The sequence below is a fragment of the Cavenderia fasciculata genome (genome assembly GCF_000203815.1).
Source record: "Cavenderia fasciculata unplaced genomic scaffold Scf_Dfasci-F-a-25c12.r2-5, whole genome shotgun sequence".
NCBI lineage: Eukaryota > Evosea > Eumycetozoa > Acytosteliales > Cavenderiaceae > Cavenderia > Cavenderia fasciculata.
The window spans coordinates 3760869-3774019 of NW_004457729.1; the positions used below are offsets into that span (position 1 = coordinate 3760869).

The 13151-nt window shown below is 33.1% G+C and overlaps 4 protein-coding genes across 4 annotated transcripts; 2 read left to right on the plus strand and 2 right to left on the minus strand.

Moving 5' to 3' along the window:
• Window positions 1–98: 98 nt before the first annotated feature.
• DFA_01840 (uncharacterized protein) lies at window positions 99–1746 on the plus strand (the record flags this gene model as incomplete). The annotated part of the gene is made up of 3 exons (XM_004359748.1): window positions 99–147; window positions 678–774; window positions 1722–1746. The coding sequence occupies 3 exons, from the start codon at window positions 99–101 to the stop codon at window positions 1744–1746; spliced, it is 171 nt and encodes a 56-aa protein (XP_004359805.1).
• Window positions 1747–4361: 2615 nt separating this feature from the next.
• DFA_01841 (uncharacterized protein) lies at window positions 4362–4909 on the minus strand (the record flags this gene model as incomplete). The annotated part of the gene is made up of 2 exons (XM_004359749.1): window positions 4362–4510; window positions 4837–4909. The coding sequence occupies 2 exons, from the start codon at window positions 4907–4909 to the stop codon at window positions 4362–4364; spliced, it is 222 nt and encodes a 73-aa protein (XP_004359806.1).
• Window positions 4910–5411: 502 nt separating this feature from the next.
• DFA_01842 (uncharacterized protein) lies at window positions 5412–6292 on the plus strand (the record flags this gene model as incomplete). The annotated part of the gene is made up of 3 exons (XM_004359750.1): window positions 5412–5432; window positions 5499–5584; window positions 5869–6292. The coding sequence occupies 3 exons, from the start codon at window positions 5412–5414 to the stop codon at window positions 6290–6292; spliced, it is 531 nt and encodes a 176-aa protein (XP_004359807.1).
• A 405-nt stretch (window positions 6293–6697) lies between these two features.
• On the minus strand, window positions 6698–10304 carry DFA_01843 (C2H2-type zinc finger-containing protein; the record flags this gene model as incomplete). Its single annotated transcript, XM_004359751.1, has 5 exons — window positions 6698–7828; window positions 7905–8459; window positions 8818–8928; window positions 9007–9486; window positions 9585–10304. The coding sequence occupies 5 exons, from the start codon at window positions 10302–10304 to the stop codon at window positions 6698–6700; spliced, it is 2997 nt and encodes a 998-aa protein (XP_004359808.1).
• Window positions 10305–13151: the final 2847 nt, after the last annotated feature.

Genomic DNA, 13151 nt, shown 5'->3' on the forward strand with positions numbered 1-13151 from the left:
TATTTGATAGTTAGATGTACACTATATAACTAATATTTTAGGGAATGTTGGAGATTATTATTATTTCTAGAAATAAATAAATAATAAATTAGTATTTAATGGAAATAAAGAGTGAAGTGAAGAGGAGAGTAAAGAGTGAAGTGAAGTGTATGTATGTGTTTGTGTGTGTATATGTCTGGCGTTTGACTGTTAAATATATAATAAATAAATAAATTTTAAAGAATGATTCTTTTCTATCTTTTAATTCAAATTGAATATGTCGAAGAAGGGAAGGGAAGAGTCCAACCAATAATTCAGTTGAATGTTTGAAAGTGAACGTGAATGCAGTTGTTGATCATATGAAAAAGCTGAACCGACTGATCAGTCCAATTAATTGATTGATTGATTGATTGATTGTTGGATGGATGGATGGCTGACGGGATGCATGTCATATGATGACTGGTCTGCTTTGCAGGGTTTGGGGTGGTGGGGTGTGATGTGGCGTGGTGATGATGGTGGTAGGGGGATCATCATCGTCAGGTGATTGTGATGTGTGAAAGGAGAGAATCAGGGATGAGAATCATCATCATGCATTTAGTTCGGAATACCCACCTACCTACCTACCTACCTACCACTTACTCACCCCTTGCCGATACTTTTCTGCGAAGGTCAGGCGGTCAAATAAATTTTATTTAAAGTGATGGTGGGTTCTACTGACTTGAACAACTCAACCGAATCTATGGGTAGGGGTTGTTGTTGTACAGTTAGAGTTGAAAATTCAAAAAATGGTGGATTGTGTGTGTGGGTGTGGTGGGTGTATTTGATCTATAGATAGAGGGAGAGATTTTTTTTTTGATCGTGCAACGTAGGGGTGTGCCAATCACCAACACGATGCGTGATCAACCAACCAACCAACCAACCAATGTAATGTAATGTAACTGCTGTCATATGACATCCCATCCATCCATGAATTCAAGAGATCTCTTTTGTTTTTAAATTGTCAAAATGGAAAAGGAGAAAGAAAGAGGTGAAGGTCGCACGACGACGACGACGACTATCACCATCGTGATAAAAAGATGGAAAGATGGAAAATAAAAAAATAAAAAGTTGAACATAACATGGCGAAGAAAGGGGTAGGGTTTCGATTGAATTTTTGGGTTTTTGACAAAGGACAAGATTGGTCATCTTCCAATCAATCCAACAAAGAGATAGATAGATAGAATAGGATTTCTCCTGGGGTTTGAGAGGATGATTTTGTTTGAAACATACCAATTAATTTGAGTTTTAAACTTTTGGCTAAATGACAATTTCTTTTCTTTTGGCTTCTTCTTGGGGATGGTTTTAATCAGATGGTTTTAATTTTAATTATTACAAATGGGAGGGCTACTACTACTAGATTGGAAATAAATAAATATATTGATTAATTAAAATAATTAATGTTGTGGCTTGGTTTGAAAAAAAAAAAACAACAGATGATTCAATTTTTAAAATCTGGAAAATGAAATGGTACAATGATGATGATGGTAGTTGCAAGAGGTACAAGTAGTAATGATGATGATAGTATTATTGTGATTTTGTTGCGACGATATTAATTTTTTCATTGGTATTGAAATATAATATTTTAAACTGTTTGTTGTTGTTGTTTAACGTCTGGAATTGTGGATACCACACAATTAATAATAATAAATAATGACAGGTGGAAATTTCCAAACACAAAAAAGATACTAAATTAATTATTATAGTAGGTTAGGTGGAGGTGGAAGATGAAGATGATAATTAAATATCTCTCTCTCTCTAGTTGCTGTTCTTGTTCTTGTTCTTCTTCCTCTTCTTCTTATCACCATCATTCATCATCAATCATCAATCATCAAATTGGTTGTTTAATAGATAGACAAAAAAAAAAAAAAAGAGAATAAATAAATTTAAATTTAAATTTAAATTCACATATTCAACCTAGGAGAGTAGTAGTAGTAGTAATATCAAGTGTGGTAGATGGGTAGGGGTGGGATGGTGGTAGAGGATTGAATCGAGGAGAGGACGAGAAGGTTGGGATTGCTGGTATATTATTGCAGCTGTTGTTGCGCTATTGTACAATTAAATTTAAAAATGGAAACAAATGTGCTATCCAGCAGGCATCTCAGGTGGCAGGTACGGTAAAGAGGGGTAGGAATACGTATATCTATCCAACCAAACCAGCCAGCCCGCCTGAATGTCATGCCAGGCAACCAGCCAGCCAGCCAGCCAGCTGCTAGATGACACTTTTAATTAACCATGTGTGTGTGTTGACCAACCAACCAACCAACCAACCAAAGTCGCCGTGCATTCAGCTGACTATCTTCCCCGCAGTCTGTCAGTCAGTCAACTAATTTGATATACACATGTGGAATGGTGATCTTGAGAGGAGAGGAGAGGAACGATTTTCCAATAATTCTGGGATGACAAACAAACAAATAGCATGGATGAAGAATGGTGCTCCATGTGATCCATATGTCGTAATTTACTGTGGGTAATATTGTTTTTATGATATATATTTTAAACAATGTGTATGTGTGTGTGGTGGTGGGGGATAATAATTCATGATCAACATTGAGTACGATATTATTGACGGAATTTCATATCACCTTTATCATCCCCTCCACGGAACATATGAACAACATATGAATGATCATTCATTTGGGGAGTGAGAGGTGGAGGTGAAGATATGATAATTAATTTAAAATGAATGTATTATTATTGTATTGTTGATGGTAACATCTACCCTACCCCCACTTGCTAATCAGTCAACATCGTATGCGTGAAATTCATATGTTTGATTAGATGATGATGATGATTATGATTATTCAAACCAGGCAAATCAAAAAAAATGATGATCAAATAAATAAATATTTGCTGCATACACTGATTTAATTTGATTGCTTCTTTTTTGGGTGGGATATTTACCAATCATCATCAATCACACCAAACATATGCCAACTTGAATTGACTGATGTACATATGGTGGGGGTTTGGAATGGTAAATCTAAAATCTCTTCTTTTTTTTTCTCTTTCAGATTCTTATGTTGTTGTTGTTCATCATCTTGTCATATCTTGTTGTTGTTGATGATTCCTTTCTTCCTTGATTCATTTCATTCATTACTTTGTTTTCCTTTCTTACAAAACTGTTGGTGATGATGAATGTAGGGGGATGGATGGGATTGGATTGGATGGGATGGGATGGTTGTTGTTGTCGTCGTAGTCGTAGTTGGGGATGAATCATTCATCACGATGATATGAATTGCAGAGCAATCAAACAAACAAACAAACAAATAAATGCTACATCCATTCATTTATTCATTCATTTGACTGGATACTATTTAATAATAAAAGATTACTACAAATAGAACACACAACCACAAACTGTGGTGGTGAGTGGTGGTGGGTAATAAAGTGGATTGCGTCGTGGTAAACATCATATGACGATGATCATGATGGATGGAAAAAAACACAAATGTCAAATCGTATTTGAAAATTCGATTGCAACAATATCGATGATTTAATGAAATTTGGAATCATCAATCATTACTCTGACATGACATGATCTGTTATCAAGTCTGTGCACAGCTACGAATCCATCATATATCGATGGAATATCAGAATCAAATGTATCCAAGTGATGTATAAATATATTTATGTGGTGTAAACACGACGACGACGACGATGAAATGGGTATCGGGGGGGTGTCGGATTTGATTATGGTTATAATTATTTACCTTTTTAAATTTTACAAGGCTATTATTATTATTATTATTATTATTATTATTATTATTATTATTACTGTTACTATATTATTAATCGGATCTAAATTATATTATACTATACTATACTATACTACACTACTCTAATCTTTATGAATAAATTAATTTAATTTGTTATTGTTATTATCTATCTATCTTTCTCTTTCTCTTTTGTGTGAAATGTGTTTGTTGTTGTTGTTGTTGTAAAAAAAAAGAAAGTAATGCAAAAGACGAGGGAGGAGGAAGGGATGGAGTTAAATATTATGAGAAAGTTAGGAATGAAAATGAAAATGATGAATGAATGCAAGAGTTGTGAGTGGCACTGTAGGAGGAGGACGGATGAATGTATGAACGATGATGGTGTTTGATTGGTTGGTTTTAATTTAAATTGAATCGACCCTTGCTACAAAAAAAAGGTGCAAAAGTCATTTTTCAATGCCCAAACAAGGTCAAATAGAGATTAATTTTGTGTGGGGCGTGCGAGCAGGGGGAGGGGATCATCATGCATGCAAAGACAAGATTCTTGAAAAAAATTATTTGAAATCACAGGTCAGCAGCGTCGCTGACAAACACAATTGCAAAAGGGGAGGGATTTTAAAAATAAATAAATTAATGAGGTCTAACGTCTGAGGTCTTGCATTTCTGACCTCTCATAGTTGAAAAAATTAATAATAAAAATAAAAATAAAAATAAAGAAAAGGAAGAAGAAGAAGTAGTAGTATTATAATGATGGTGATAATGATGATCGATCATATCTTCTTTAAAGAAAAGAGATAATTGATAAATGTATGTACATAATGTGATCGATCGATCAAAAGAGGGAAGATATGCGATGAGATAATAATAATGAATGATGATATGGATGCTTGCTTACCACTAATCGATTTATAAATTTATCGGATGAATGTATTTTCTTTCTTTACTACTAACTGGATTATTTCTTTCTTTCTTTCTTTCTTACTTGTATTGCTACTATAATATATAATAATACTACTACTAACTTTATTGTTTTATGTGAAGAATATATTTAAATTATATTATATTTGTTTGATGACGTTTAGGTATTATATTATTATGAATGTACCATGCGAGTTGTCAGATGACTTTGACCTTCTCATGATGATTAATAATTCATAATTAATTGAGAGGGCGGGCATGCTGATGGATGCACTACAAAATATCTGCGAATGAAAGAATTCATCGAAAATGGGGGATGATCCTCCCCCATCGAATTGCTGTCTCTAAAAAATGAAAAAATCCGACCATCACTCATCCCTTTGCATCACCCTCCCTCTTTCAGTTCAGGCATACTTTTGCCTCTGCATAGGGCAAATGGAATGATCGTGCACCCCGGTCATTGCCAATGACACGACATTTTCATTGGGCAAACCGACAAGAATAGGGGGTGTGATTTTTTGACAATGACAAGTGGTGGCCACCCCCTCACTCTAGTTACAATGATGAGGTCGAACAATTGTATTTGTGACAATCTCCCCCAAGATATTTAAAATCATTTGATCTGGAGTTCTACAACTCAAATCGATGATCTCACTGATCAAGCTGTTTCTGTGTCAACGTCTGCACACACAGAACAGACAAGGACAAACAGACGTTTGATTAATACGACTGCGGTTGGATTCACATAATCAATTCTATCAAATGACTATAGTTAGTGTGAAAGTATAAATCTAAAAGATGAAAAATCATCAGAACTTTGTCCTCTGACTTATTTTTATCTTGATAAAGTATCTCAAATCACAAAGTATAATTGCACAGAATTGTAAATTATGCAAACATATCTACATCCAACTAACCACATCCATCTTCTCAAAGTAAAAGATCTATTATTATTATTATTGTACAATGCTAACTGTGATAAAAAGAATTATTATTAAAAAATTAACTTTTGTCATCATTGGCATGGATAATAATATTTTAAAAATATCCAGCGGTATTATCTGATCACCTTTAAATCCGAGAAAGTTTTTAAAACTGGAGGTGCTCGCTGAAAACAACCGTTGAACTATATTCAATACACATCATCACACAATTAATTCTATTTACAAATATCGATAACTATAGAGGAGAGTGAGCTTCGTCATTCATTCAAATTTAGATACAAAAAAAAAGAGAATAGAGCTGGAATGAATAGATCAAGTATAGTTTTAACAATCGTCGTTATGATGACAATATTTGCATTGTTTTTCACATCAACGACGCAATCGAGATCAATCACAATCAACGACAACAACCAAAAAGAAAATATAATAGACAACATTGTCTTTGAACAACAAGCTGATGTTGGTAATTTCACAGACTGTCTATTCTGTTTCGATGCAGTATTAGAGACCAATCGTCAATACAAAAAAGGATCAACCTTTACAGAAATCTATCAAAGTCTGATTGCAAGATGTTCAAAGAGACACAATTATATTCCAGAGTGTATCGCTTACATTAAAGAAAATGAACCAACCATTTGGACTATGGTCGATGCAAATGAAGAAAGCATCTGTAAACAATTGGGTCAATGTCCATTATAAAATAATCAACAAATAAAATAATTAATTGTATATATTCACAAACAAAAGATTTATAAAATCATTGACAATTTAATTTAGATATATATAATCCAGGAAGGGGTTTAGAAAAAAAAAGGTAAAATTACTCGATGAAATAACATTGTTATTTCAGGTAATTGGGTTTATTAAAAATATATATTATTTACACATATGTATATATATGATTATATGATGATTTACACACATACACTTACTTGACTAAATAAATTTCATCTTTTTTCGACAAACTAAATATTTAAATATAAATATATAAATATAAATATATATTGTCGACCAAAAAAGAGATAGAAAGAGAGAGCAAGTTTTGTTTAGCCAAAAAAAGTAGGCAAAAAGGATCGATTCAGTCTAGTCCAGAGGTCTGGAGTTTTATCTTTTACTACTACGGAAGAATGGATTTGAAGATTCGTCAAGAGTTGAACCACCACTCTCATGGAATCTTTGAAGTGCACGTTTCTTTACAATTGTTTGGTAATCGTCTGATGGGAGAATTTGGAATTTCGGATCGATGCTGGATTGTTCCTTGATTGAACCAAGTCCTGCACCTGATGGTCTGACCATTACATTGATTGCTTGTCCAAGTTGTTTACTACCTCCACCATAACTATCATTATTATTATTATTATTATTATTATTTTGGTTAGAGTTGTTTGATAAATGATTATTATTATTGGTGTGATTATTATTTTCTGAAGTAGCAGATGAACCTCCATCCCAACCACTTTTTTTTAATAATTTAAATCCAACACTATTTGTACTAAATGGATTTGGTTGGTCTTTTCTTTTCTTTTCTATTTGTGGTTGTTGATGATGATTTTCTAATCCATTATGTTGGTGAACGTTGTTGTTGTTGTTTAAATTATTTTGTTGTTGTTTTTCAAGATTTGAAAGATGAAGCTTTGACATTTTCTCATGTTTAAACAAAGAGTCATAGTTGGGAAACATTCGATCACACAGTTGACAAATGATCTTGTCACTGTTGTTGCCGCCACGTTCTTGGATCAGTTCGTTTTTTGTTTGGTTGTTGATGGTTTGTTGAAGTTGTTGATGAATGAATTGTTGTTGTTCATTTGCTTCCAATTTACTGGCCAAGGCCGATTTGTTAATTACAGGTGCCGCCGATATCGTTGTACTATTACTTTTCATTTGGAATTTAATTGGCTGTGCATTGGTTGCAGATGTTGACAAGCTAGAAGAAGATTGTTGTTGTTCAAGTGTTTGTTGTTGTTGTTGTTGGTGATCGCCAACACTTGTTTCATCATTGTATTCATTATAATTGATAGTTTCTTCATCGTATTCATGATCTAGTTGATTCAATTCATTTTGTTGTTGAGTGACTCTATTTTGTAAAAGTTGTTGTTGGATCGAGTATTCAACCGATGAGTATGACCCAGACTTTGGGAGCAACTGGGACTGATACTTTAACAATGTTTCATCCGTTTCAAAGGCTTCTTTAAGTATTCTACCTTTTTGGTTCCATCTTTCAATTTCACTGTCCATCTAAATAAATAAATAAAAAGGGTCAATAAACAAACTTTTGTTTTCTCTCTCTCATTGTTGATTAATGTATCTTTACCTTTTTACGTGAAAGAGAGGGAGTGACACGAGTCAGTGGTGCACCAGAACCAGGTTTCTTTTTATCAGTGGTGGGTAATGATGTGGCGGGTTTGGGTGTGGTGGTGGCAGAGGAGGAGGACCCAATCAAAGTGACGGGGTTGGACGGTTGGAATGGTACATAGTTGTTGGTGGTCTGTTCGTAGCACTTGTAAGATTGAGTGGTGGTATCGTAGTAAAAGTAAACTCTCTTGACGACATCGAAAAAATATCCACTTGTAGCATTGTAATAGAATCCAGTGGTTGGTTCAATAACAAATCCTTCAGGAGCCTGTTGTTGTTGTTGTTGTTGCTTTTGAGGCTGCTGCGAATAGGCATTACTCCACATTGTATACTTGTTGGCCAAAGATACTTTGTGGTTGTTGTTGTTATTGTTATTCGCTACATTATTATTATTATTGTTATGGTGATTATTATTGTGAGTAGGATGAACTTCACTCTTACAATAATTTACACGATAGTTTTGATTGTTTAAAACAACCAAACTTTTAATATTCGAGAATGCAAATATAGAATCCTTTAAATCATTAATAGCAAACAAAAAATATAATAAATATATAACAATCAAAGAGACAAGAGGGAGAAAAGGAAAAGGTGGTAGAAAGAGGGAGAGAATAATTTCAAGTTGGATAATAAATAAATAAATCGATTGACGATCAATTGATTGTTGGTTGTGGGTAATAAGAAAGAAATAATAAGTTAGTATAAATTGACGCGAGTCGATTAGACTGCTAGGTTGGTTGGTTGTTTCAATATAAAGTAGGTGATATAATAATTAAATAGCTATAATAATAAATATAGAAAATGGATACATAATATATATAATCATATGATAGGGGATAAATATAATATAGGGGTTTCTAAATAATCATTACTTGAACGGTAGAATATTCTACAAAGGCAATGCATTTGTTATGATCTTTTTTCTTGATTAAGCGAATGGTTTTCGGTGGATTGCCACCAAGTGAATTGAATGCAAAATGTAACTATAAAATAAATAAACAACCATAAATATTAGATATGAATATATATATATGAATATATGTTTTGTGTTTGTTTTGTACCATATCTTCAGTTGTAAGATTAGATTCCAAATCTCTGATGATAAGACTTGTAGTTGGAACATCATCATCATCTTTGACACCTGGAGCTGATGCGATTCTGCGTGGGTACTCTGCAATCGATTCGTTGCAATGAAAGCATTTCTCACGCCATGAAAAGTTGGACTTGTTGCAATTCTCGCACATCCAGTCTTGTTGCAGATAGACAAGTTGTTGTTCTTTCAAATGTCTAAACTCTGTGCTGTTTAAAAAGGCGTAACCAATTTGCACTGGTGACTCTCCAATCACGAGGTCACTGTTTCCAACACCACGATTGATCTCTCCGTTACCATTTTTGATATGTTTGTGTGATTTGAGATAATCAGTGGCGTCTTGGATCGTTGGAAACCATGCAAATACGGTGCATCCTCCATTCAACGATTTCTTAAATGTAATCTTTTCACATTTACCTCCGTTTAAACTATTCTTTATCGATTCGTGTATCTAAAGGGTTGTTGATAGAGTTAACAAGGTAATGATTAATAAAATTGTATTGATTGATTGATAATAAATATAATTATATAATATAGCCTTATTCATACTTGGTCTTCGTTGAATAAACGAGGAGGTATTCCATTCAAGATTAATATAGATGATGGTTGAGAATACCCATTGTTGTTGTTGTTACCACGAGGAGTATGGTTGTTGTTGTAATCTCTTTTGTTGGTGTAGGTGTTTCTTCCGCCATTATTATTATTATGATTGTTGTTGTCATCTCTACTGTCATGACTTGTGCTTCTGCTTCTGCTTCTGCTACGACTGTCATAACGATCGCAGTCGCTTGGACTACGACTTCTACTTCTACTGTCGCGTCCATTAATACGATAAGGACTGTAACTGCGACTACGACTACGACTACGACTGTCACTGTAACTTCTGCTTCTGCTTCTGCTTCTACTTCTGTCTGCAGACGAGTGATTTGGACTGTAACTGCGACTACGACTTCTACTTCTACTGCTGTGATGATGTTGTTGTTTAGAAGAAGAGGTCTTTATATTGTTGACAATTCTATTGACCATTCGATCGACATCAACAATCATTGCTGACGATGAAGAAGAAGAAGAAGAAGAGGTTCTTGGGTGTTGGTGTTGTTTGTTATTATATGATGATTGGTGTTGATAAAAGGGAGTAGTAGTATTAATCATATAGTTGTTGTTGTTAAGGTTGTTGTTGGTGTTGTTGGTATTCGTATTCAAATTCATAACAAAGGTGGACGACGAGGGAGAGTACTCCCCGTTGTCCTCGAGTTCACCTTGTTCCATTATTATTTGGAATATAATAGATAGATAGATAGATAGATAGATAGATCGGTCGGTTGGTCGGTCGTGGAAGGTGAGCACGGGGTTACAATTGTGATAGGAGATGAGCGCGTGATACGTATAGATTATATAGGTATGTAAATATATATATATAGAAGTAATATACAACTATGATAGACTGCAGATAGATAGATAGATATCCAAGTAGTAATTAACTAGAGTACATGTAATGTCCACAATTCAATATCGATAACGGTCGGCAGCAATAAGTAGTATACTATATATACGTAAAAGTAAAGATAATAACTAATATATATTGCATACAATGTATGCAAAAAAAAGGAATAATAAATAAATTCTAAGAGAACAAAATGTAAATGTAAAATATATATAATGAAAAAAAGACGGACAAACTAGAATAATTAATAATATATAATTATTTATGAAAATATAATTTATAACGAAATAATAATATAATAATTAAAGTTGAATATGACTTTTGAGTAAATAAGTAAAATAAAGAATGAATAAAGAGATAATAAGAATAATATTTAATTTAATATATTTATATAATTTTGAACCATAATAATGTATATAAAGGAATAAGGAATAGTAATATAGGTACAATTTGGAAAAAAAGAAAGAAAAAGGAACAAAGGGGTAGAGATTATAAAACTCTATATAAAATATATATAATAATATAAGGTTAATTACGGAAGTGTAATTAGGTAAAGAAAGAAAAAAAAAAAAAAAAAAAAAAAAAGGAAAAAAAGCTATAAACTTTTTTGGCGGAAGGAGGAAGAGGAGGATAAGGATAAATAAGAAAGAATAGTTTCTTCAAACTAATCAATTAATCAAATAAAATATTTAGTTAGTAACTATTGATTTTGATCAACTTTCATTTACAACAAACTAATGACTTTAATTTGATCAACACCACTTCCTGCTGCTTGAGTGAGCTATATATGAACATCTTTGAGCGGCGTTGGTTGGAGGTAGTGGTTAAGTTGCTGCTGGGGTTTGGGGTCACATCAAATCATCTATCCATATTTCCATCATCAAAAACAAACAACAAAATATAATATTCTTCTTTCTATTCATCAAAGTTGACCTGGCAGATGATGATGGTTGGTACCCCTATCGTGTCAAAATATGGTAATTCAATTGTTTTCGATGGGTGGGGAGTGAGTGAGTGAATGAGTTGATTTCACACCCCTCTCTCTCTCTTCAGTCTACCCGAGTACCCTTTTGTTTTTTTTGATATGAATCCAACCCAATTAAAAACATTGGTGGATACACTCACTCCACACCCACCACATTAAACTCACTCACTCACTTACTCTCCCCCTCTATTCCATCTCTATTAATTTTTTCAACAATAGTGACCACATCTTATCTTGGCTTGGATTTTACAAAGAGGTGATTTTAAACAAAAAAAAAAACTTGGATGACAATATTTATAATGGCAACTTGTTACCAGAGACAAAGAAACAAAAATACAATCCATCCAAGAATCATTCTTGGTACCACTTCCTCCCTCCCTGGGTAGATAAAGGGTAAGGGTAGTTGGAAATTTAAAATAATCGAAATATTTTAATATTTAAATATTTAATGAATCATGGTCATCTGGTCAAATTGTTCCATCATGTACCTGCCATTTTTGTGTGGACGTGTTTCTTTCTCATCTAGGTTCCAAATAACATTGTGATTTTTAAACTTTATCTTTCTAAATGATGAAACCCCACCTACCCCACCCAAGGACACATCGCATCCTCTTCAACCTTGCATATCCAGTTTCAAAAAGTGTTTACATTCTTCCTCCTGCTACCGTTGTTGGTATTGTCGTTACGTGACTGTATGCAATATTCTTCCAGAGCAGTTCGAGAGCTTGTTGTTATTGTTGTTTGTTTTTACGGTTGAAGTGGATGGATTTTAATGATCATCATGATGTAATATAAGGGGAGGGGAGGGATGGTAGTACACGATGATTGATTTCAATTTTATAGCAACCATCATCATCATCATCATCAATTGCCATGGTGATGTGAAGTTTAAATTAATTAATTTAAAAACATCATGTTTCCACCCAATTGAAATAAACGTTTTACAAAACTGGAGATTTATCATAAACATTTATATGCTATGTTATCTTTAAACGAAATGTGTATGTCGGATTAGGGGTAGGGGTTAGGGTATTGGAAAAAAGTGTAAAAGTATCGTCTCTCGCCGGCGAGAGAGAGAGTAGTAGCTCACAAGTTTACCAAAAAAAGTGAATAAAATGCTAATTATTGTCACCAAATCATAAATATTAAATGGATCCAAGAATCTGTAGATTATTCAAGCTGAAATAAGACAGAGTGTAGAGTAGTGTAGCGTAGAGTATAGTAGAGTAGGTGGATAGAACATTTTAAAATTTAATCATGGTGGTCACCACCATCATCATACATTAATCCAATTTAAATATATTAATAATAATAATATTCATATTCGTGTTATTAAATATATTTTTTGAACCAAAAAAAAAAAAAGAGGGAAAAAACAATTTATTGTTTACTTTCAATTGTGTAGTGAAAAAGAAGATCTTCTTTGTCCCGAGATCTCTCTCTCTCTCTCACTTTTGGGTTATTATATTATTTTAGAAATTCTTCTTTTTGTAGATTTTGAAAAAAAAATAATAAAAAATTAAAAAAAATATAATAGTTTTGAAAATTAATTTAAATTAATTATTATTTTTAATCTTTTAAAAAATGAATTGATAGACTGGGAAGATAATGAATAAAAAATGTTGATTTTACCATATAACGAGTGAACTCTTTCAATCTTAATGACAGAGTAGAAGTAGTCTCAACT